This window comes from Temnothorax nylanderi, unplaced genomic scaffold (genome assembly GCF_030848795.1).
Source record: "Temnothorax nylanderi isolate EJ_2023f unplaced genomic scaffold, tnyl_v1.0 TNYL_tig0138_pilon, whole genome shotgun sequence".
Lineage (NCBI taxonomy): Eukaryota > Metazoa > Arthropoda > Insecta > Hymenoptera > Formicidae > Temnothorax > Temnothorax nylanderi.
In genome coordinates, this window is record NW_027249200.1 from 116,305 (window position 1) to 142,916 (window position 26,612).

The window sequence follows — 26,612 nt, forward strand, 5'->3', positions numbered from 1 at the left end:
TCGAGGAACGTGACACAATCGTCTTCTCGGAGCGCTCGTTGCGCGATCAGGGCCGGCTCGTGGCACGTCCGGGGCCCCGAACGGTCCCCGGGTTTCGGAAAGAGAGACTCGGGAATGTCGACGAAATGGGGTCATGACTGTTTCCAAACTCGAGCGTATTTCGAAAGAACGGTCCTCTCCAAGAAAAGTCTCTTTAGTGTGGAAATAACATTCTCCGATAACAAATTCTCCGACAAAAGCATTGTCGGAACGATTAGGTAATAAGTATGACTAATACTAATTTTTATGTATAACCTGCTATTTTAACAAGGATGTTGGAGTAAAATAGAAGAAACAGCAGTATTAGTGATCACATATATCTTTCATTAATTTCTACTTAATTAAATAAGTAAAATACGATCCATATAATATAAAATCAATTAGGAACACAACGCCGTTTTACATAAAATTCACACGAACAACATTATTAGATAACGAAGATCCAGTCCTGACTGTAAAGTGGGATTTTTCCTCTAACACTAAGAGTCTATATTTAAATATTCATATATAATGCAACATCGTTGTTTTCCCGATCTTTTTAAGATTACCTTCGATTACGATTCAGCATCAATTTAATCGCGTAAATTTGTATTCAAATTATCAGAATATTGGCGCGACGCAAGTTATTTCAGTTTTGATAATAACGTTCACGTCGAGGAGTCGTGCGGTCTAAATGGCTCCTCGGGTCGGGAGAAGCCAGCGGCGTTCCGCTTCTGTACGCGCGTATCGCGTGACGTTGCGCGCGGACGTCGCCGGTCGCGGGTCGCCGAGATGGCGGCCGTTCGGCCGAGCTCGGGTCGGCTCGGCTCGGCCGCGGCCTCGGTTCCGGGCGGCGCCGCGCGTCGGCAGCACCGGCCGACTCCGCGCGCCGCCCGTACGACGCTACATCTCTCGGCGGCGCGTTGAAGCAACAGCTGACCCGCGGCGCACAGTAGCTCTCTCGCCTCCTGGAGCGGCACCTCGTCACTTTCGCACTCGTGCGAAAAACCCCCCCGAACGTACGAGCGGTGGAGGAGTCGCGTCGCCATCTTTAGGCACGGTTGTATCCCATCGGCCCGCCGTGTCTCCGTCGACGTCATCGCCGTCGCCGTCGCCGTCGCCGTCGCTGGGCCGTCGACGGCACACAATCGTGCACGTTACTTTGGAGCGCCGTGTGCGCCTCCGTGGACACGCGACCGCGACGCGACGCCGGGAAAAAAACGCGAGAGCGAGTCTCCGAGATATAAGTATATCGACTGTGCCGCCCCGTTCGCCGTCGCGCTTCGATTTACATTAAACGTGCCGGGGCGCGAGAAAGAGACGAGAAGGTGCGCGGATCGCTCTGTCCTCTCCGTTTTTTTCGCTACTCGCCTCGCGAACGTCACGAGGAAGGACACACGACCGCGGTTGAGAGACGAGGACTGGCGAGAGTGGTGAGTACGAGCGGAGCGAGCGGTTCGGTCGGTCAGGACGTCGCCGTCGCCGTCGTCGGAGCGCCGTTCGGCCGCCTGCAATTTCGCCGCCTTCGTTCCCTGCCTGCGTGTCGTTTCGCGTGCAAAAAGCTCGAGCTTCGCCGCCGCCGGGCTCTGCGCGCGCGACCATCACACAGTGAAACTCGGTGCTGGGTGACTGCTCCGCTCGCGTCGGCCAGCACGGGCCACGGGACACACGGGAGCGGGTGGGCGAGAGATACCTGAGATCGCGGTGCCCGGAACGGAGCGGGCCGGATAGGAGAGACGGACACTCGTGCCGTGCCCGACGGACGGACCGCCGTGTTATCCGCGGGCGGAAGGGCGAGGGAAGGAGAGAGAAACGGCATCCCGCCGCCGTCGCCGCCGCCGAGCAACGACGACGGACTGGTACAATTGACAGAGAAGATGGCGCGAGCCGTGGACGAGGATCGCTGCTGACCCATTTTTTTCCGACGCGCCAAATCACCGGGAGTCGGGGGCCCCCTCGCCGAAGGACGACGACGGAGGAGGAGGAGGAGTCTCTCCCTCGCCTCCCTCCCCCCTCTCTCTGGCTCTCACTCGCACTCGCACTTTGATGTGGGCGAGCGCCGTTCGCGGTGCGTGGTGACGTTCGCCGGGAGGAATACACTCGGCGACAGCGGGGAAGGAAGCCGTAGGAGTGAGAGAGAGAGTGAGAGAGAGAGAGGAAAGAGCCTAGAGGCGCGCGGAGTCCGGAGTTGCGCCGGGCCGGGAGGGTGCCGCTCTCTCGCGCTCGCGCTCGCGCTCGCGCGCGCGCTTCTACTTCGCCCTCCCCCCTTGCGTGTGTGTGTTGTGTGTGGCCTGTTTTTTCTACCGTGTGAATAATACTCGCGCGAGTGTACGTGTTTAACCCGTCTGTCCGGCTCTCTTTCCCCCCTCGCCGCCCACCCCCCCGTGTACTACGAGATCTCCGGGGGTCCACCTGTCCGACGGCGGCGGTGCCCCGCGTGCCGCGTCGCGTTTACCCGATCTCTGGGTACGTGGACGATATCTCACGAGGGGATAAGGACGATAAGGGAGACCCTCGTCTTCGTAAGTTGTCGTAAGTTGTCATTATTGTTGGTGCGCGGGCGTTTCGCGTTGACCCGCCGCGAAGAGAACGACGCTACGAAGGGAGGACGTCGTGGGGCCGATCGGCAGCGCGTGTTAGAAGGTGGCAAAAATTCTGAGAAGATCGGAGCTCGGCGGAGCCCTGGCAGGCTCATCGGCGGCTGCGGACGCGGACGTACGCCGACGAAGACGTAGCAGTCCTCTGGATTACCTCAAGTCCCGTGGTGCTGCTCTGGCAGACGCGGGCATCAGCGCGGCAGCTAAGATGGGCAACAATGCCGCGACCGCCAACAAGAAGGTCGACGCCGCCGAGAGCGTCAAGGAGTTCCTCGACAAGGCGAAGAAGGAGTTCGAGGATAAGTGGAAGAAGAACCCGACCAACACCGCCGGGCTGGACGACTTCGAGCGGATCAAGACCCTGGGCACCGGCTCGTTCGGCCGCGTAATGATCGTCCAGCACAAGCCCACCAAGGAGTACTACGCCATGAAGATACTCGACAAGCAGAAGGTCGTCAAGCTGAAGCAGGTCGAGCACACGCTCAACGAGAAGAGGATACTGCAGGCGATCAGTTTTCCGTTCCTCGTATCGTTGCGCTTTCACTTCAAGGACAACTCTTACCTGTACATGGTGCTCGAGTACGTGCCCGGCGGCGAGATGTTCAGCCACCTGCGCAAGGTCGGCCGCTTCTCGGAGCCGCACTCGCGCTTCTACGCGGCCCAGATCGTCCTCGCGTTCGAGTACCTGCACTACCTCGACCTCATCTACCGAGATCTCAAGCCGGAGAATCTGCTCATCGACTCGCAGGGCTATCTCAAGGTCACCGATTTCGGCTTCGCCAAGAGAGTGCAGGGACGGACGTGGACTCTGTGCGGCACGCCCGAGTACCTCGCCCCCGAGATCATCCTCAGCAAGGGCTACAACAAGGCGGTGGACTGGTGGGCGCTGGGCGTGCTGGTCTACGAGATGGCCGCTGGCTATCCGCCATTCTTCGCCGACCAGCCGATCCAGATCTACGAGAAGATCGTGAGCGGCAAGCCGCGCTTCCCGTCCCACTTCGGTTCCGACCTCAAGGACCTGCTGCGCAATCTGCTCCAGGTCGACCTCACCAAGAGGTACGGCAACCTCAAGGCGGGCGTCAACGACATCAAGGGCCACAAGTGGTTCGCCAGCACCGACTGGATAGCCGTCTTCCAGAAGCGAATAGAGGCGCCGTTCATACCGCGCTGCAAGGGACCAGGCGACACCAGCAATTTCGACGACTACGAGGAGGAGACCCTGAGGATCTCGCTGACGGAGAAGTGCGCCAAGGAGTTCGCCGAGTTTTGAACGCTGCGCCGGCTCGGCAAATTATTGCTCGCAACAGCAGGTGGATACGCAACGTCGTGGTCGCGTCTCATCGTCGCAGAGCCGACGCGGCACGGCGCTCCTTCGTCATCGCCGTCGTCACGTTGGTGATTCGCTTTTTTTGCGAAAAAAAGAGAGAAAGAGAGCGAGCGAAAGAGAGAGAGAGAGAGAGAGAGTTAAAGAACGGAAGAGAAAGAGTGAAAGAGCGAAGGGTGCATCTGTGTGTCAGCGCGCGCGCGCGCGCGCGCGCGCGTATCTGCGTGTAACGAAAGCTCTCGAAAGCCAGGCGAATCGGAGTGAGTTTTTTTTTAGGGGTCGAAGTTTTTCGCGAGCGATCCTGGAAGGAAGAGGGGGAGAGGGAGAGATAGAGAGGGAGAGAAAGAGCACGTGGCAATTCGCGCGTTTCATTGCGACCGAACTCGCTAGACATGAGAGAGAAGGGAGATAGAAACGCGAAAACGGTTGATACGGGACGTTTACACGCTGGCGTTCAAACGTCCAAAAATTGTATACACACATAATTTTTGGTTGTTACATATATAGTAGACGTCACACGCCAGCATCACTTTTTACATGAAGAAATCTCTTTTTTTAGCCGGTTAATCGATTCATTAACGTAATGTAAGAACTGTATACTATATATATACATATATATATATATATATATATACATATATATATGTGTGTATCCGTTCGCCACTCTCGTATTCCTCTATGCCCCCTCGCCCTCCCCCGCGCCCCCTGCCATCCATTGACGATAGCTTTATGATCCGGTTTACGGAGGAGGCCGTGTGTAAAGTTTGTTCCCAATGATTAACTGTTATCAGCGTCGGAAATGTCACCGTACCGAAGTTACCTTGTACATATAGTCTCTCGTTGTCTTTGCGAACGACGTTTCCTATCTCCTCCGTTCCTTCGCCCGTCCCCCTGCCCCTGCCTCTCCCTGTCCCTCATCACGCGCAGCGTCGTCTCTCCGGTGTCTTCTCCAACTCTTCGGTAAGCACCCCCTCTCCCTCCCCATCACTTGTTCACCCCCTCGGTTTTCTCTTGCATTACACACACACACACACACACACACACACACACACACACACACATCGAGAAGGAGGTATCGTACCGCACTGCGAAGCGAGTCATATCGTGCATCGTTTGTTATCTATTTGTCTCTATCTTCTTTATTCGTCGTGAGAGATCCATTGAGAGAGATTGTGTGTGAGAGAGAGAGAGAGAGAGAGGGGGGGGAGAGAGAGAAAGTACGACGCGCGTACTCATCGTGAGTATGATCCACATTTGTACAACTAGTCGTCACATACATACACACACATACGCATACACATTCATAACACGCATACATAAACACAGACACAAAATAAACATAAATACGATAATCTGAAATAATGTTTATATATGAAACACGTTTTCTATCAATCGCCGATGACGGGCCAATTGGAGGAGACACGTGGCTTCTTTATACCCGCGGGCAAAATTCACGCGAGGAACATTTCTGTACACGCAAGACAGGCCGGATATCCATATGTATGCTCGTCATCGTCGAAACACTAGGTGCATCCGCACGCTGCGCATGGAACGGTTTTAATCCCTCGCATCGTCCCGACGTATTTCTTGTTATCTGCGCTATACACCGAAAGATTAAGCATCTAATTCTCCAACGTAGACCAAGTACGAAACATACAGGGATACTCTCGCCATCGCGAATCGTTGTGTACAGGAGAAAGGGGGACTCGCGGGGCGACCGGTATCTATCATATTCCAAGTTTTACCGCGGGCATAAGGATATCTTTATTACAACACCAATATTAGAAGGAATGAGGCTATTAAAGCTGCGAATATACAGTTTAGGTTGCTAACAGTTTTCTCGTAAAACCGAGCTTCAACGTGTAACGCAAGTGTTACGACGGTATCGTCGACATCGTAATGTAGATGTCTTTGAGAATTCTTAAAGACTCGTCACAACGCGTAAAATGAAAGGAAAACAAGCAAGAAACCCTGACTAATGATCTCAACTCGGCAAGAAACGTGATAGAACGAGACGGAAGAGCGCAGGGGAGAATATAGAACGTGGTAAAAACGTACTAAACCGGAAGCGAATAAATAAGCATCGCGGTAACGAAGCACATTGACGTAAAAAGATCGGGAGCTAATTGGGAAACTTGGTGGCCGCGATTACGCGATCGGAGATCGCGTTGGGCCACGCGCAAAACTGTCATATCTCTCTCTCTCTTTCGAACCGGGGGCGAAATCAGCTTTCGAGACCAAAAGATCTTCGCGCGTTTGACGTCAACATCGCCGGTAGACGAAGTTTCGTTAATGAGTAAAACGGTCGTTCAGAATTGGATTGGGCACACGCCAGAAGCGCGACGTGACTGGCCGGGTATCGATTCACAGCGGCGATGGGCTAACACGCGCGCGGACAATGCGGAGGAAATGCGGCACGTAAGTTGACGTTACGAAACTTTTATATCCTTTTAGCATTCGTGATGAGCCGAGTATGAAGTTTATCGCGCGTCTATGCCGATGCAAGTTTTCAAAGTTTAGTTCGGTCGAACGAACGTACCGATTCTGGCGGACGACGCAATCGACGCAACGTGTTATTTTTTGCGTTATATACTGAAAGAACTATAATACTATGAATTTTTATGTCCGGAACATATTATCCGATCGAAGTACGACTTTGAAGACTTGCGTTGCATTCAATTCAATGCGAATATCGATGTTGCCCTTCCGCGCGTTAAACGAGATCGGAATTCTGCCGGGAAATTATTAGGTCATGAGAGCGATCAGCTGATCGACGCGATGGGGTACACATCGTGAATCTTTGTGCAATCTCCAGTTGATAGGCGATGCGGAATACAGAAAGACGGACGGCGCGCATTCGTTGCACGTAATAGGAGTGTAATTTCGCGAGTGACGATAGATCAAAGAGGGGGATCCGTCATCTCCTCCCCTCGCTTGTACCACACGGGACGTATATATCTTCCTTCCTACCTTTATACGCGAATGCACACGCCGTTCGTTCGTTTGCACACGCCGTGATGTTACGGAGGAATTGGAATGAGGGGAGGAGGTACGGGGCGGTAGCGGTTTTGTGCGACTCGCAGCAAAATAAGCAAAGTACTTGGCGCGGCTTCGTGACGAGATTTTGGGATAACGAGATCTTGGCCGACGCGGTATGCAATTGCGCTCGCATATACGCATGTATGTATTGTACATACATGTATGTGTGTATTATACATACGTATGTGCGCGTATGGCGAAGAAATTGAAGCACTATTAAGCACAACAGAGGCTAAGCCACTTGAGACAAGATTGCATTGATATAATTGTTCTACGAAATAGCATTGCTGGCTACATCTGCAGTTATTATTCGAGCAGTGTAACGGCTGCGACAAATGGATACAAATTATTTGCTTCAATAGCAGGCTTCTCAAGTCGTTTTTCGCACTTTTTCCTTTTTTTCCCGTTTTCTAGCTCAGAGAGATCCATGTTATTCTCGGTTCTTCAATCCCGAGTAATATCACGAGATCTCGTTTGCTCTAATTACATAAATTTGCGACGATCGTATTATAGAATTTTTGACACATCTTTTAATGTTTGAATTTTAGTCTAAATTTGGTCTAAACGGATTATACATTATATTCTGATTACTGATGATGTGAAACTATTTATTTCGCGAGAGATTATGAATATGTGAGTCCATATCTAAAAAATATTACAAAATTGGAACGGATTTGATATCCAGATTTGACGCCTTCAAATTAAGAACAGTTCCTGTTTATTTTCTGATTCAGAAGGACAACTGATCTATATCTGAACGTATGACATTTCCTCAAAGAGAACTCTGTGCTTTGCTAATTCGATTCGAGCATTTCCTATTTTTTTTTCAATATCGATTATCCTCCGACAGCCGTCGAGAATGCTTGTATTATCAAGATAATCAATCCGTCAATAACAATCTCAGGAATCTTCAGTTAACTCGCATTCCTATGTTGCTCTCTAATGCAACCATTACTTATCTCGCCTATCGAAATCTAGTGAAAATTTAGATTTTTTTCACATAACACGAAATAGAGATTAATATATTTCAAGTACCGCTGTTAATTTAACTTTCGTTCTCCGCGATAAACTTCTCGTTCTCTTTCTTTACCCGATTTAGATAATATGGTATTTTTGCTAACTTTTGACCTCTTTCCGACGATTAATTCAAGTTCAATATTGATATTCTAAATTAAAGTGGCTATCCATTTCTTTCTCAACAGATATGATTATCGTGCGTAATTTTCTATCTTTAATCTATCTTTAAATTTGATAAAACGTGTAAAGCAGGAGATGAGACGTCGAGATATTCTTTAATAACGTCATGCGAAGCTGCGCCGCGAATAACTTCGCCGAAGTTTAGATGCCATATGTGGAAGGTAGACCTAATGTTGCCGTAAAATCCGTGATTACACGGATTTCGGAACAGGGAATGTACACGAGCGAATGCTGTTTGAGTTGCACAAACATCGCCGCAAATAATCTCCGCAATTTTCGTCGGAAACCCGGTTACTACCTCGCGCGCGTGTATGCGTGATAACCGTTATCAGTCATCATTTGCTATCAGTTCTTATTATAGAAGACGAGTCGCTATTGCCGGAGATGCAGAGAAGATAACCATCAAGAGTATCGATTAGAATTATTTGAATCGTATCGTTCAAAAAGAGATTTATCTTGCGAACGCGTCGATGAAAAAAAATAATAATCGAGTACCCATATGTCCTTCATCTATCGCCTTTTGACGACAAATATTCTCGGAAGAATTTCATTATCAGTATATCGGTATCTTTTTTTCTTTGTAATCCGAATAACGGTATTTCTCTGAAACATTTCTTATTGTCAGGATTAGCTGGTATTTAACGCCACGACGCGCAAGAATTTTGATTAACGAGACACTCAAATCGCCGTCTAGGTGAAAATAACTGTCGGAAGAGTTACGGTTGTCGGTATTTTAGTCGCGAAGCGAGCAATAATAATTTTTATCGGATGATTACGATCACAATCGTGTTAATGTTTTATTGTCGACATCACAGACTGGATGATACGACAGGGCGAATTATCGTCGCTTGTATTATTGATAAGGACCTTCGTTGTTCTTTCCTGGCAAGGTATCTCGGCCATTTGTTACCGGATAGATAATACAATATCGATCGGCGGCTCGCGATATTAAGGGCTATGTCAGTAGCAGCGTAGGCATGTCAGGCGGGTTACAACGTGATAAAAAGGAGGTGTCCACTTCTCATGTAAAAATAATTTTATCGCGATCGCGCGAACTTGGCCTTACGTGGATCGCGCAGCGTATGGAGTACATGGCGTCGGTGTTTTGAAAATTGAAGGGGGGGGATATCGTTCCCTATATATATATATATATATATGAGCTGCAACTGTAATTCTATATTTAATTTAATAGACGATACAGGCAAGTTTTATACATTCTCGTATCTTCCAATACACATGTTTGTGCGTGATCCAAGAACACGTTTAGTTTATCTCGTCGTAATAAGGAACGAAGCTATAATATATTCCTCAATAACATATCACTGTGTGTACAGGTGTACTCCGTGCATGAAGTAAATAATTCTGAAATAACTTTAATTCAAATAACTTTAATTCCGCATAATAAAATGATGCAGCAGAACGCAGCTGCATAATAATTTCTTGCCTTTACGTTTACGTCGCGCATAAAATTTTTCGCGCTGCATTGAACAATCGAAAACCTGTCGCGATGCGCCCGCGGTTTTGCAATATGTTTCACTGCGTCCAACTTTAATCGGCCAAGCGCTTGTTTCCCGTTTCCCAATTGGCCCCCGACGGCAGAAGGTTTGTTGCACCTGCGGGAAGCTTTAATCGACGTATATGCGGCTCGCGCGAGCTTGCGCGAGCGCAAGCGTTTCGTGTAAATATTAGCGATAGGTAACAGTAATAGTTCGTATATCGTCGTGTTCACTGCGGTGTGATTCCTTTAGAGCGATTCTTCCCTGAATATCTTCGCGTTTCTAGCTTAAGCCCGATGTTGCACCGACGGCGACTTCTATTTATCTCAGAGACCCGGTTTCGACCAACCTTGCGTTAATGCTGTTTCAACAAATCCTTTGTGTCTTTTTTTTTTATAGAAATAACAATTCGTATCCTCGTCGCGCTTTTAACACGAAACGCGACACCTCAGTTTCTAAGCGTCGTTTGTGTCTAATATATGGAGAAGGTTTGATGTGTTGATGTTGAGACGAGGATGACAGAGGCTCCGTTTAGTGTTAAACGCGTGATGTGAATACGTGCACCGAGCCAATAACACAGAACTTGCGATTAGAGTTAACTGAGGTTGTTGAAACCGCTGGTCATCTCCTTCTCTGTCTCCCCTTTCTCTCTTTCTCTGTCTATATCATAGCTATGACTTTAATCCGGAAAAAAGGGACGACTAATTGACGTTCGGTTAATCGTCGTAGGACGTAGGACGAACCGGCTGCCCGTCGGTGCAAACTCGGCGCTTAATCGTCTTTATAATCGCCCAAAGAGCGTATACGCGTGTACGTCGGCACGCACCGAGGAACACGAAGGTAGGCATACAGGGACAGCACACACGTGTACCTGCGAATTTTCCCCCGGCCCCCGTTGTATATTATCCCCGCAATTACTTTTAATTCAGTGTTCTTCGTATCACACACAGATGTACAAGTGTCGTCCTATTTATATACGTAGTTTATTCCTCGATCCTAGCGATCGCTCGTTACGCCATCGTCGCACGCACGCACGCATACGTATACATGCATACACGAGCGCGCGTACACACGTACGTACGCACAACGCGCGTGTCCATGCAGATATTCGCCAGTTATCGAAACGTCTCGTTGAACGTTCGCCCGCCGTTCTAAATTGCATCCGGCACATGCGCCGGCATGTGGCGCCTGTATTATACTTCGGTCCCTTTGTCACTTTATTGCGTCTCTCCGTATCTCTGGTCGTCGCGGCTCGTGGAGACATTGAGCGCTTTCTTACATTGTGTGGCACTGAGAATGATAGACGCGAAACACAATTTATGACAAGACCGAGCTCCACAATCCTTAAATCGAAACATTAGCCTCTGCTAAAAGTTTGTAAACTATTGTACGTAATAAAAATATATTATTATTATATGTATTATAATTAGCATATTTTTTAAATTTATAAATTATTAGCGGATATCAACTAGTTAACAAAAAAATTTTTTACATCTTATATTTTGAAGAATAATAATAAAATGTACGAGAAATCTCAGAGGCTAATCATTTTTTGCATGTTTCGGTTTAAGAGTTAATACGGGAGATTACATCTCAACGTCCTTAGGTACTTTCTCTATGAGTCCACAAGGAACATTTTCATGTAACATTGCTTTCCAAATTTCTTTCAATTTCACGTTACTTAATTCTAGCACGGAGCGATCATTCGACACACGGTATCGCGACGAACGAGTTAATTTAAGTGATTTCCTCAAATTACGGTATTTGTCGAATGTTCGCGTTCCTCGAGAATTTTTTCTCGTCGTGACTTGATTCCGTATCGGATCCATATTCGTTCTAAAAAGGAAAAAAGAAATGAAAGGAAAATGCAGCGAAGGTCTTGTATGCGTGTCGTCACGCGACTCCACGACGCTGATTATTAAAGAGCGACGTTCATGAGAAATGCGGCTTGGTGAACCGCGGATTTCGCGTCGCCGCTTTATGCTACGTCGCCGTCGTCCGAGTTCGAAAACGCCTCTCTTCCGCATTGATCTGTTCAATCTCGCTCACCCCGTCTTCTCTCGCCGCGCTCGGATTAAATTGCGCGAGTGGAAAAGTGTTTCCTCCCACCGTTTCGCGCGGGTTCTTCGTTCTTCGTAATTTCTTTTCGCTCTTACGCGAGAACCTTTTCGTAAATACAATCGATCCGCGTCCTGCTATAAGCACTTCGTCATTCTTGGAGTCCTTGAGGCTGCGTATTAATTGTTTGCTAAAAAAGTTGTGTCGCTCTTGTGCCCGCGGAAAAACTTATCCACAAAGACATAAATCACAGCGGATTAATACATTAATATAGCGGCTTGCCTATATTAATGTATCAATAGAGATCGATACAAGAGGAATTGTTACATATGACGGAGTGCAAGTGACCTTCCTTCGTATTTTGGCAAAATTTTGGCAAAGCAACAATAAGCGAGGCCACACGAGGAAAAACACTGTGCGAACACATCGCACATAATTCATAGCTGCACATTTACTTAAATCTAGTAACAACAACGGAGATTTTTGAAGTCTTTCCAAGGGCGAAAAGAAAGTCTTTCGAAATTGAAGAACCTTTATTTGTGCGAGTCCTTGCGCTCAATCTTATTGCGATCTACTTTCTCTTTATTTTCAGTTATGAATTTTCTGAGAAATTCATCATGTCGGTCATTACTCCAAATTCGTCATTAGCACGGAGCGGTTGACAACGCCTCGGGAAACTGACGTAACTCGATACGTAATTAATATTACGCGATGGAACTCGCGCTATTTAGACCTCACTTCATTTCCATCCGGATCTCTCTCCTCGTTTCTCTCGTTGCCGCGCGACGAAGTTGCGCTCGCTTGCGTAATCGCCTCGTCTCGTAATAAGTCTCTCTTCTCCGTCGCGATCCAATCCCGGGCCCCTGACGCCGAAGGCGCGTATAAATACGTCGCCTCGAAAATTCGCGCATCTGCCTTTGCGCATTTAAGGCACGAGGCAATCCTCAGATGCGTCTCGTGCCTACAACGTGAAATCGTTTGAGATGAACAGTTGTCCGAGACAATTCGAGAAGTAGATTAATGTTGAATTTTCGTTTCGGCATTATCGATGCTCAGCGCGGAATTATCACAAATCGTCATAATCTATAGCATGTTGAAGAGAGGATTGATAAAAGTAATTTGTATAGAACGATTATTCGGAATTTTGAACGTTTGCGAAAATATTTATATAAGTCTTTTTGTTTTTTTGTTTATTAATGAATTATCTCGACTTACGTATTTATTCTGACCTCGAATTATTTATTCTGCTAATAATCTTGTCTCGCGATGATCGATGATATTTTTTTCAAAAGAAAGACGAGAGAGGGATTAAATTCGCCTGATTAATGAGAGAACGTCGACGGTTTTTACTCATTAAAATTAAATATCAATTTTTTCCGTTTCCTTCATTCTCTCAATTATTTATTCGAGAGGGCCGAAATTAAAATTGAACTGTGTTTAATCTAATTGCGAGGGAAGCGCAGACGCGAGCAAGTTTGATTTTCAAACCGGCGTCTGCAATTATCCGGGGGAGTTCGGATTCTCCTTTCTCCTTTCAGAGAAAAACCATGCACCGCTTCTTTCAGATTTTTTTATATTAACGCGCGATTCCTAGATACACGTCGCGTATTTATTGGAGTCCCGTCGACATTTTCCGGACAACGGAAGTTTAATGGGTCAGCGCTTTCTTCCCTATGTTATGCTTTGCGTCACGTAACTCTCGTTCCTCCTCGTCGACGTCCTCCGTGCTCGGATATCGCTTTCTTCTCGCCACACAAGAAAGAACCTGACGTTAACAAAATAATACTCGACTGCGACAGATAAATAAACCGAGAAGACTCGGTAAATGTTAATTTTCTTACGATTTTCTAATCGTTGGAACGAGAATTAAGAAGTACTTTTTCTAATAATTCCTAAAGTCCGAAAGATCTAAAGAGTCATATAAGAATCACTGTGAATAATGGAAATGTATGTATTACGAATCTGATTGTAATTTTAAGATTAGATTAGGTAATTAGATATCAGACGAATCTCTTTCACATATAATTATTATTATTATTTGTGTTATTAATTATTATTATTTATGTTATTAATATATATTATTTTTATAGATTTATTATAAATATATTATCTGTTATTAAATTGGTTATTATTGATTAATATTATTTACCTCTAATTAATAGACCAGACCTATTTACTTCTCTGCCATACTTCAATCTGATTTCTTTTCCATGGCGTAAAAATGTGCTGGCGACCGTGTTGCGTTCCCCACGTCCTTACTGAAGATTTACACGCCGCTCGCGTTACGTACAGTTACGTGAGAAATGTAGACGCGAAAGGGAAATGATTTTATAACGAGACTTTCACACGTAAATCTCTCGCCGATCGGCACGCATAATATCGCGTTGTTGTCGAGCACGAGCGCCTTTTGTACTTTTATACTACGTCAGCATTACCATTCAACAGTATCTGCTATTCAGTTTAGGACGGGTTTATGCTATTTTAAAAGATTGACTATTTGATTTTTTAAATAGTATTTCCGTATTATCCACTCTGATGGTTCAGGTTTTAGTTTCTCTGCCACTCAATTTTTACATGTTGATTAGAAGTATATGTTGAATCATGTTCGACAAAGCTAATACAAAGAAATGGGGCTGTTGCGTAATGTATATATTAACTTTGAGTAATCTTGTCAAAATAATAATCGTTAAGATAATAAGGGATGGCTGGGAATAATAATTTCTGTATGTTTTATCAATTGTATTTCTAAACGATTTAAGATAGGAATGAATTAATGGATGAATAATACAAGAGAAAGAGTTCTTCCTCTTAAAATAATTTATTAAATTTCTCTTTTCTTAGTCTGCGTATATTGAGACTAATCTTACACATAAATATAATTATAATAAATAGGTGTAATTACAGTATGAAACATCCCTTTTGATATAAATTTAATTACATTTGCTCTATCAACAATAGCTCGCTGTTCTTATTTGCGATTTACGAGAAAAAAAAAAACTCTTTCAATAGGTCTGTTTTCTGTTGCTGCACTGCTAAACCAGTGCACACTGGTGCAATAAGTTAGAATGGGACAGGTATATTTTGTTTTACTTTAACTCACTGCACCAGTGTGCACTAGTTCAGCAGTGCAGCAACAGAAAAGAGACCTAATGTAATGGTAAAAATTCTTCGTCGAGCATGTATGACAATAGAATGTTTTAATATCTAACTTCTTAAACATCGGATTATTTCGAAAAAGGGTTATTTTGTTACTTCGTTTTGTTTTTACACCAGAATATCTTCCATGTTCAGATGTAGCAACGGTTGGACTTTGAATGTTTTCTTCGCAAACCTCTCGATGATAAGAAAAGATGAAAAAATTTTTTTTTTTAATTCTTAAAGAAATTTTCTAAAGAAATAGCAACCGGAATCATTGCTTGATCAATCGGTCTTTAGTCTGTTTATCATCCATAGTTTCTCTTTTGCCAGAATCAATAAAAATTAAGTTTAACATAGACTAAATTTGTGCTAGTCGTTCGTGTAATGGGGTTTTGCAGTGATTAGTCGAGTCTCCAGGGACGAGAAATGGATCGTTTCGCTGATTCAGAGCTCTGGTTATAGGGGAAAATGCAATTTTTTTTAGTACGATGGCTCTTTTAGGTTCCATAGTGCGCGAAATTTCATTTTTATAATACTTTTTTCGAGAATTCGTCAAAAAATTTATGACAACCGGTCGGATAAAATACTCGTTATTCTTGTCCAACTGACCTCGACTTCGCGAATAAACGTTTACGACTTTCTAACGATTTGGCGTAAAGGGCAGGCGTGAGAGAGGATAAGGAGCGCGTGCGCGATTATACAGAGGGTTTCAAAATTATTTTATGTTCTTTCTATGACAGATGTTGATAAATGAATCAAGAAAATCGGTGCGTATTTGGCGTTAAAAATGAAAAAAGTTTCAATGACTCAAGCTTCAAGGATCTAAACGGAACCTTGTCACGCAATTTATTTTAATCGTGGACTTTAGTACGATATAAATTTAATCTAAGGACATTTAACAAGGACATTTTACACCGAAGATAATAAATTCGCAAATGACCTAGCTTATTTTTTTAACGACGGCACTTTTCGGCCCGTAATATGCGAAACTTCGCTTCTGCAACGCTTTTTCCGAAGAAGAATACAAAAATTCAATTTCGTCACACAGAATTGGAAGCCAGGAGAATGCTCGATATGTGATTTCGACCTATAATAAGTCCGGATACAATTGTAGATAGCATGGAAATTTACCCGTCTGTCGTGTCTTTCGTTGTCGAGCGTAGCCGCAATTTGAATTACCTTTGTCCTTTTCTTCTCACAGAAAGCTCCATCGATAATCAATGGGCGCGCGCCGTTAGCTTCGCCAAACAGCCCGAAGCGTTCGCGCTATAATAAAGAAGCGGCGTGACATTTTTGTGCCGCGTAAAATTTGTCTGTCGCCCACGTTTCTCTTGCTTCGCGTATTCCCCCCGGATCCGCTTTTGATCGTACCATATCATTTCTATATCTCGATTAAGTCGCTCTTTGCGACAAATGCACGGCCAATTAAGTACTTTTGAATTCGCATCGATAACTCATTGCTCCGTCTCCCTTACTCGAGGCGTATACGATAATTGTTTCAATTGTTTTACAATACCGATTAAATGTGAAATCATTCCTGTAGCGATCTCCTTAACGACAGTTTGGGTATAGTTGCGCAGATATTATATATTGATAAAAAAGCTGCGCAACGATACCGAAACTCGGCTTCTGGGGCTGATCGATCATGTATCTTTTCCCCTAGGACGGAACGTGAAAAGTGAAAAGTTTATCTTTTTCTATTCAATACTAATAGAATGAGATAGTTACATGAAACTTTTCACTTTTCACGTTTCCGCTCTAGGGAAAAAGTTACATGATTGATACCCTGGTCGAGTGATCCGTTCAGCAAAATTCAGGAGCGCTAAATTCGCACGCAAATCCGTCAAAATTTTATTTCTAAATCTCGCTCATAAATTTTTCAAGTTTGCAGAAAAAACAGACTCAAATTTAAACCTTTATGTCTTCTCTTGTATTCTCGATATATTCTATAATGCTCGTTGGCAACAATGCAGTTGATGGTATCGTAAATAATCGGGAACTTATGTATCTTAGATATTTGATTACGAGATCTCCTTTTTATTAGATATACTTGGAATGGATCCTCGGTCGCTTTGAACGCTAAGAAGGGAGCAGACGGAAGCATTTGTTGTCAATTAGAGCGGAGAAACGCGCGATTGACGGCGATATTGCGCGAGCAGAATCGTTCTCGGCGGCAAGATAACAATCTTAACGGTACGAGTGGCACAGCAGCGTGCCCGTGCTTAACCGCGCTCATAAAAGTTACGACCGGCGTATTAAATGATCAATTCGCCTCGAGACAACGTAGATGCATCGTTGCGCACCAACAGTGCGCAAATAGAGCATCGCCCGCGGGTTGGTAGCGTCGAATTCGCGAGTCGCAGAATACAGTACGTGCGTCCACACGTGGAAACGGACTGTGTGGGCAAAAAATTAGGCTCGCATTCGTAATTTGACATTCAGCGAGCGAGTTTGTTTCCGCCTTGCGTAACGATCCGCTTCGACTTGCCGTATGAATTTGCGCAGACTTATTTGTACTAGATTGTTTTGCTCCTGCGCTAGAGTTTCTGCGCTTAATGAAACATCACACGCACGCTGCGAATTCGCAGAAGCGACGCGACCTAAGAGACCCCACCGTCGGAATATTCTCGTTTTCCCAGAAAACAATCTTGCATTTGGGATATTTGCGAGTTACTTAGCCCAAAAACAAAAGTATCTTCGGGACATAATGTTTGCGTTTGTCGCGGCTAAAACGGTCGATAATACATCAGAGAAATATCACGAGAATATTCCTGGTCTTCGGAAAGCGCTTTCAGAAAACATCGTTATTGCGTTAAGAATCATTTTCGAAATGTCCTCGGGAATGTCCTCCCTCTGGCACTCGGAAAGCATTCTCGGAAATAGTCTTGTTCTTGGAATTATTCTCGCGGATTGTTCTCACCTAAATGTCAGCGTTCGCTTCGTTCGCACTTATCGTGCCTGCGAAACGTGACTGGGACGTTTTCGTGAAACGGCGTACGAGTCGCGATACATATCCCTGTCGCGCGAGGATTCGTGCCGTTTGTCTCGCGGAGCGATGCGCGTGGCACGACATATCACCCCCAAGTGGAAGCAGTTCGTAAACATTTGACGCAATCCCGACGGCGGCGGTGGTCTCTGCATGTGTCGAACACTTCGTTGACGCATCGCTCGCTTTTACTGTAGCGACGTAATCCGAAACGTTTGGTCGCGACGTCTCTCTCAACGAGAAGGACCGTTTCTCAAGGGCGATGATAGAAATTTGTCACGGAAAGCTGCACATTATCGTGTCGCGATGATAACCAGTAGATACTCTGTTCTGCATCATGGATAAGATAATTATTTCCATTTGTGTATTTGTAAAGTTCTGATACGTGCATTTTATCGCTCATAGTGGAATGTGAGGTATTTTACACATGATCGGGATGTGAATTCGTAGCGTCTACATAAATGACGATAATTGTCAGGTACATGTTGAATTTTGGATTGTCATGTGGTACAGACTTGATATATTAGGAAAACATTTTTTTACCTTTAAGTCATACCGGATTTTTTACGAGCCTATCGCCTCACTTTGCATATTATTTGTTCTTATTTCTATTTCATTCATCTATTGTCTTCGTTATTTGGATTATTTGTATTCAAGTAATTACGAAACGTATTTTGTGCTCTTCTTCGTCCTGATGTGTCGTGCTACACAATTTGGTCGTTACACGAAAGAACAAAATTCGCTCTTTGTTGTATTTCCAATTATTTGTGATTTTCTTTTAGCTAGGCCTCAGGAACGCGAATACAATTTTTTTACGTAGCGTACGCTCCCTCGTTTGCAGACCAGCTAACCTTGATAAAGTTCGTTGCTTTGCGTGTACAATGCTCGACCTCCCAAGGCTGCGGAATTCATTAAATGTCACAGATCGCCCGCATAATTTTTCACGATAAGTTACTGGAAAGTATTCGTATTTATGTTGGTTAGAATGTTTCAACGCGCGCACGACTATAAATAAAATTTTCTGTATATATCGTGATTGCAATGAAACATAAATTTAATTCGAGTCGTCCCCTGCCTTGAAAATCTCAGAAATTTACTTTGTAAAATTATACTGTAGTTTTTTTTAAATAATTATCTATAACAATCTATAATTTACTCTTGGCTAGCGTCTAGCGATGTAGATTTGTTTCTCAGCGTTTTTATTCTAACACTGATAGCATAAATGAGCGACCGGGTAATGTTCGAACTTTACAGGAAATTAAGTTGTGGAAAGGATAAAAATTGATTAAATATTTGTCGAAACATGTGCGTTTATTAAATTTCTTTTTATAACGGTAATTTTTACACGTATAACATTTATATCGTAAAAATCCGTCCGCAATTGCATCAATTATTTACAGAAAAGTAACGCTCCTATATTAAACTAATCACGATTTATTGCGATCTCAGTTTAATATTTATCCACGTGCAAATGTGGAACGCTGTAGGTCGGAAAAATATTTTTGATCTCGTGTTTTCATTCGTCGCCGCTTTGAATACAACAACAGGAAATCACTAGTAACTCTCTGTCTCGCGGGGGCTTATTCTCAACTTCTTCGGAAATATTTATGATTATTGGGAGTGAATTTGGAAAATGAGCTCGTCGTATCTCCAAGAATAAAGCGCGTGTACACAAACGGACGTGTATTCTCAAGGATCGATGCAATAACATTGATGCAGAAGTTCCTCTTTTCATTTAATAACACTTTTCATTTAACTTTCATTATCTCTTTGGTTCGATTGACTCTATCGATAAACGAGAGCCTGAACCTTAGTGTAATACCAAAGAGAGTTGCCTCTATAATTGGGAGTATCGACGTGCGGGCGAGGTATTTTGTGCACAGAGAATGTTCCTTTAATTACTGACAATTTATAAGATGTTACGTCATTACAAACCGTTTATTGCATTATCTTTCTTTATATTTGCTCCGCTATAAAAGATAATGAAAATTTTATATTAAAAACAGTTTGACGTCACTCTTCCTTTCTTCAGTAATATTAGAATTAAATGAGCATTTTAATACTTCAATAGAGGGTATCGTCGTGTCGAGGGCTCGATATTGTGATCTTATTCGAACGACTTGTCACGTCTGGATACCAGATGCGGTAATAGACACCGAGCGACTATCACAATTATGCAGCGGCACTTCGCGATCGTTTCATCTGTCGTTAGAGTGATCGTTATACACCTTCGGAGCAGACGTCCATAAATTTCAATGTCGTTCCATTAAGTTGAATGCTTCTTTCATATCTCGCACGAGGTGGAAAACGATTGGAAACCATCGGGTCGCGAAATGAGGATAAAAGTAGAAATTGATAAATTGGCTGATTCGCAGAAAAGTATTTTGTTACGTTTAATGTAATTGCTTACATACGCCTTTGAAGATTCTCGCGCGCCACGAATCCCAGCGCGTTCGTACAACGAATGAGGTCTGTGTGTAAACTCGATATAGGCAGGTATAGCTCAATGGCCATTAGTTTGAGTGGTTTATATGTACTTAAATGCTTTGACTTTTCGAGGACAATCGCTCAATGACGAAGCACTTCATTGAGCTCCGCCTCGGCATGTTGCAATTCGCGCGCGGTGCGGTATATTTGTCGTTAATCTGTGTACATCTCTTTCAAATCAGTTCCTTGTGAAGTGCAATTCAATGAAATCACAGATTTTTTTGCATAGTTAAAATTACTTTCGAAAGTACGTCTTCATCTTCTTAATGGAATCAAATGTACGCCTCTTTTTGGAGAGTAGATATCATAAATGATATTTCAAATAACAAAGAAAAGTATTTGCTTCAATAAAATAGATGAGAGAATATAAAATAATGAAAGTTATAAAGAATAAAAAAAAGTGTGAAAACGATATGAATAATAAAAGTTTTCGCATTTAAGGGACAGCATTTAAGTTGGTAGTTTCTTATTATATCTTTCCAGTTTCACGATTATTTACAAGCCTCGATTTGCCCTTTTTTACGGAGCTCAGAGCCTTTGATCCCTTCTAATGATCCCTCTCGAATTTCGAGGGGCTCGCTCGAGGGAAAATCGCATCTCTCCACGTGGGGTGAATCAGATCTGATCTGAAAGACGAGAGTTCGTTTTTATCTCGCGGCGCTTAGATTTGAATTAACGATAATCCACGGATTAAACGAATATCCGGACTAATCTCGCTGCGACAATCCCGCAGCGTTGCCGTTTGGAAATCTCAGACTTGCCTTTCATTGACCCTTCCCCCAATTCACGGACTGCGCGTGAATACGTCTTCTTCGCCCACGTGAAACGCTCGCAACCTTCGGGAATCTTTTTAGTACTGCATTTCGTGAGCCTTTAAACTTTACAACTGTGCCACTTGCTAAATGAATCTAAAGAGGAAATCTTTATTAAGTCAAGCCTGATTAAAAGCAAGATTTACTTCAGCACATTCTGGAGCTCTTCAATCTTTATGTTCAATCTTTATGACGTCAAATAGCTCGTCAATTTAGTCTCGAAAACGCAACACGAATCCCGTGAGATACGCGTCTCTCTTCTCGATCTCTTATCTCGATTTTGTTCACCGTCAAGCGCGAAGAGTCTCTTTGTAGGATCTCTATTTCGATGATTCTTCGCTTTCCGAGACAACACTTCTTAAATCGTGGTATGCGAGTGAAAGGATCGACTTGAAATACCATGACCGATTTTTCGTCTCGTCTCGTCTCGTCGTTCACTTGATCTATTTTCCTGAAGAATCTCGCAAGAACCCGCATTGCCAAGTTTGATTCCTTAACTTGAATCTTCCTCTCTATTGATTTTGCTTCTTATGTGTTAGATAACTGCACGTAGTGTTTGAAAGAGAAAACGAGGCACTTCTTTTCTTTTTTTCGTTTCTGATCACGGCGAGAAATTAAGGAGTCATTTGGGACAGCCGTTCTCGGACTACTAAATTTAAATTCTTGTTCGAATATAAAAGATATCCTAAAATAAGCGAGAATTTATTTGATGACAGTTTTTTAAGATCTGATGTTGATTGTCTTTTAGTTTTAAACGTCGAGAATATCGACGTTAAAACGAAATTTTATTTAATCTAGCGACTAAATCTCAGAAGGATATCATTTTCCTTTACGTAAATAAGAATGATCTGAAACGAAGATCTGTTATTCGCTATTTTTTTAATCTCGTTTATTTAAGGATTATTATGTATATAAATCTTCTCTATTAAATTATTTCATAAAATATTTCTGCAATAACTCTTGACCTTTCTTTTCTTAAAAAATTCGACTAAAGGAAGATTTATGCCAATTCACATGAAGAATCTGCTATTGAAAATTTTCCTTTGGACATCTTGTATATCTGTAGGATTACGTTGACGCACGAGGAAATTATTTCCACGCTAATCGTGGGCGAAGTTACGCGACGACGATGCTTGCGAAAATCTATTCAAACTTTTGAAAGCGTTAAATCGCATTCACGTGTGTACGTAATCGCGTGTAATATAATGGGCCAAATCCAACAATCCGTAGGCTCCGCCCGCGATAACTAGGCATGTATTATTGTATCTCCATTTTGCACCATATTTCCTGCTGGATATGTTCAGATTTTCGTTTACTTAACACGAAAACTGTTTGATCTCGACACGAGATGACAATCAGTTACAATCAGAACTGAAAATGTGTAGCGAAGACATCTTTGTTCAAGGTTAATTCTAGCAGAAGAAGCTCTGACGTACTATGGTGACATAATGGATTAAGAGAATGTCAAGAAATTGTCAGAATTAGTTATGTGTTGAAAAAATATGTAAAAACATGTAATTCTGGAAATGCGTCGTAAAATTTTTATAACAGGGAGAGATGTAAAAAATAACTATTGTAATGAACTGAGTATAAAATTATAATGACAAATATTGAAAATGATTAATAATGGACTTTATCTTTTCCTGCTAGAATTAATATCGAATCCGGACAGTAATGCTCGCGATCGAGAGAAAGTGAAAGAAATTTTCCTTCATCAGCCGAATCTGTCCGCGTTTTTTGACGGGTGTTAATGTGATTCCGTAACAGGATCGACAAATATTTAATCGAACGCACGACACACCTCAAATGCCACCTGATTACGCTCTCGCGCGCGTGGCACGCGGATATGCGTAAGCGCGAGTATGCACGGTATATAACAAGCATTCGCGAGCCTGCCGTTTTTTTTATCGCTCGCGTTCCGTCATCCGCGGAATTTCGATACGACGAGTAATCGCGTACGATAATAGGCGATAAACATCGAGCAAAATCGTGCATCGTTGATACGAGAGAGCGAAAGTACGTTCCACGACGCGAAAAATACACGGCGGGCTGAAATTTTTGGTGTTTTTATGTCACGTCAATCAGAGAACGAAATAGGGCAGATAAACTCTCGCGCCAGTGAAAATTTTATTTTCGGCCCTTTGTTGCACCGAACTGATATTTTCATCCGAAGCACGTGCGATGCTTTTGGACTTGTTTGCTTTGAGAATTAATCGCATTTGCGAAAACAGTCAACCTAAGCGTTAATTGGTCCGTCGAAATAGCATTGCGTACATATGTCACGAATCACGACCCAAATATTGCCTATTTTTGAAAACGAGATTCTTGATACGACAAAGGGAAAATAACAATGTATTTATGGATCTCGTTGTAATATCAAAAAAAGAGATGTAAACGTTGAAATAAAATGCGACGCAAAAGACGTGTCATTAGTAAATGACAATATTCTATTACAAGAAAAAAATAACGGTTTGAAAAATTATATATTAAAGATATTTAAATTAATATATTTAAATATTTAATTATATTTATCTGTATATTATATTATATTAGAGACAAATTTTATGACGATGTATAGTACAAATATCATAATTGTAATATGATTGGCAATATTGGCCGTGACTCCATCAGACCAATTAAGGTTTAAGTGAGAGATGGACGCAAATTGACGCAACGCATGTTCTTCAGCTAACAATAAGACAGAAGGATATGTGTGGGGATTGTTCCTGGCCAAATAACATACCTCTATAAAAATTACAGCCGAAATATTTTTAAATGGACATCAATACGTAATTACGAAAGAGAGAGAGAGAGGGAGAGAGAAAAGATAGGCGACCTGTAAAGGATCGGTAACATTATTAGAGATCTGATTTATATTACTGTATGAAATAAACAGCTTCTTTAGGGGTAACGAAACCCAGGTTCTGCACCTGCTGTATCTACACTGATTTTATTGATTTCCTTGGCATGCGTGCATGCGTGCGTGCGTACTTATACATAAATGCGTGTGTGTGTGTGTGTGTGTGTGTGTGTTTGTGTGCGTGCGTGCGTGCGTCCGTGCGTGTGTATGCGCGCACACGTGTGTGTCTTCAATCCGTGCACTCTTGGAAGGATCGCGCGGAATCGTATCTGTTACACGTTCCTGCCAAGAGGACGTCACGTCCAAGCACTGGCGATCGCATAGCGCGTCCATCCGGTCGTTCGTCCCTCGCGCGATTTGCGAGCGTAAATCGTAAATCACAATCTGTGCGAGCCGCGAATGTCGACATCTCGTGATATTGCGCAATTTTCAGTACCTTTTTTTCGCAAAAAGTAAAGCGAATTGGTGCGGTCTTCGAGAGATATGTGTACGACGTCACGAAGCGATTCGCGAAGAATCTATGGAGTGCCAGCGAAATTTTCTAGCCGCGCGGCCATGCAATCTCTCGCGAGATTTCTCGGTGATAAGTTGTTTGAATGAACCTTACCGCGAGAAACCCATGCGGGAAATTGTATATCGCAACAGAGATTCAAATCGCGGGAGGTCGAGATGGAAAAATCGACGCGGGAGCAACATCACTCGTTCACGCACGTCGATCTTTTCATCGGGATGGTCCGCTACGTTTCCGGATGAATGTCGTTCTCGCGCAGCGCTCGCGGGCGTGCCCGATCGAACTCCGATTACGCTCCTCTTTCGCATATCTAGCGAATTGTGAATTCATAACGCGGGAAAATCGTAACGTCGATAGATGCTGCGTACTTTATTATATGTATATGCGTGCATGGAGTATACCCAATCATTCGTCATAGTCGCGAAGAAGTTATGAGAAAGACACGTCGTCTCTGTGATATCTGTGAGATCTCGTCTCTTTCAGATACATACGATAGAAATACTAAAGTCACGTGTGCATTCAATAATGACGTGTGTCTGATATGGAATTTGCCGCTTGAACTTGCAGCAAAACGCGCGGGACTTTAGTTGGTTTTATCGAGAACTCTCTGATTTCCGTCAGTTTTATAATGATGTTAGATAAGCGAAGATAAGAAGAGCGAAGGAGGAGTGTACTTGCGAGCGGATTCGCGAGTGCGAGAGCGAAACAAAGAGTGACACGACTCGTGGGGCAATTTGTTTCGCCACGTTTGCGAAAATCGCGAGGATGTGTGTGTGTGTGTGTGTGTGTGTGTGTGTGTGTGTGAGAGAGAGAGAGAGCACACGCACCGGCGATGAGGATCGTGTGCACGGCGAATAACGTTAATAATAAATAATATTAATAATAATAAAAGATAATGATAATAATAATAGTAATTGTCCGCTAACGATGTTACGCCAAAGTTCGTACGAGTGAAGTATTTAAACTTGTCTGTACGTGTATAGGGACACGATAGGGATACCTGTGAGTATAAAAGTAAAAGTAAAAAAAAAAGAATTACACATACACACAAAAGAGAAGAATTAACGAGAGAGAGAAAAAAAAAATACAAAACCATTATCGCTATTTTGCATCGAGGAGGTATATTGTAAAGTGAGGATTTTTCTCGCCTTGTGATTAATTATGTTTGTAAATCGTAGCCGATTGTTAGCCGCTATAAATGCGATTGTACACGTAGGCAAAATCCCCCCGAGGATCGGACCTGTATTATCCCGGATCTAGTGCAACCGATGAGTTAATCGTATTAATGAATGGATATATCAAAAAAATCTCATTTTTTGTAAATATTAATTTAAATAAATCCTATTGTAAAGATTGTATAATTTACATGGCGCATATCGTGCTTGAGCTCTCTCTCCCTTCTTGTTTTATTTATTTTTTTTTTTTTCGCCGCATACAAATCCCTATACTTCGCGCGTATCGCGCGCCACGTGTGTGGCCCATGGCGCCGCGACGACACACACGTGTGGCTCCCATCCGCAATCCTATCCGATCCACTTCATCGTTCGCCGTTTCGATCAGCGTGCGATCGTCGACCCGAATCCGCTTCGCGTTTCACGATCACGAAGGGGAGCGTCATATAACGCGGCTCTTCCGCATGACAATATTGCGACTCATGCGCAGGATGTGCATGTACCGGCGTCCTACGTGCACTAAAATACATCGTCATATCGGGCGTTAAGCGATATTTACGATATCCTGCTGTCTCAAAATTATCTCAAAACGCTTCAACGTTTATTTCCATTTCGTTTTTGCAATCTGAAGCTTTCAATCCACATCAAGGCCATTAAAGAACTCTCCAAAAATTCGTAATACTTATACATATACTTACATAAATGCATGTAGAGTTGTGACTAATTTGCTGGCATGCAATTACGTTTTTTTGCTGTTTTTAGTATTTAATGAAATATCTGCTGATTTCGATTCGATAGTTTCTCTTTTTTCGCGTTCGGTACATATTCAGGCGCTTTACCTGAATCTTGTCATACATAATCGAGGAAGCGGCTACTGCTCGTGATAAGCTCGGGAACAAGAGTGGGTGAAGCCGGAA

General features: G+C 43.4%; 1 protein-coding gene across 1 annotated transcript; it reads left to right on the forward strand.

The window, feature by feature from the left end:
- Nucleotides 1-585: 585 nt before the first annotated feature.
- On the forward strand, nt 586-25,888 carry Pka-c1 (Protein kinase, cAMP-dependent, catalytic subunit 1). The gene has a single exon (XM_071714291.1). The coding sequence runs from the start codon at nt 2,824-2,826 to the stop codon at nt 3,883-3,885; it is 1,062 nt and encodes a 353-aa protein (XP_071570392.1). The 5' UTR covers nt 586-2,823; the 3' UTR covers nt 3,886-25,888.
- Nucleotides 25,889-26,612: the final 724 nt, after the last annotated feature.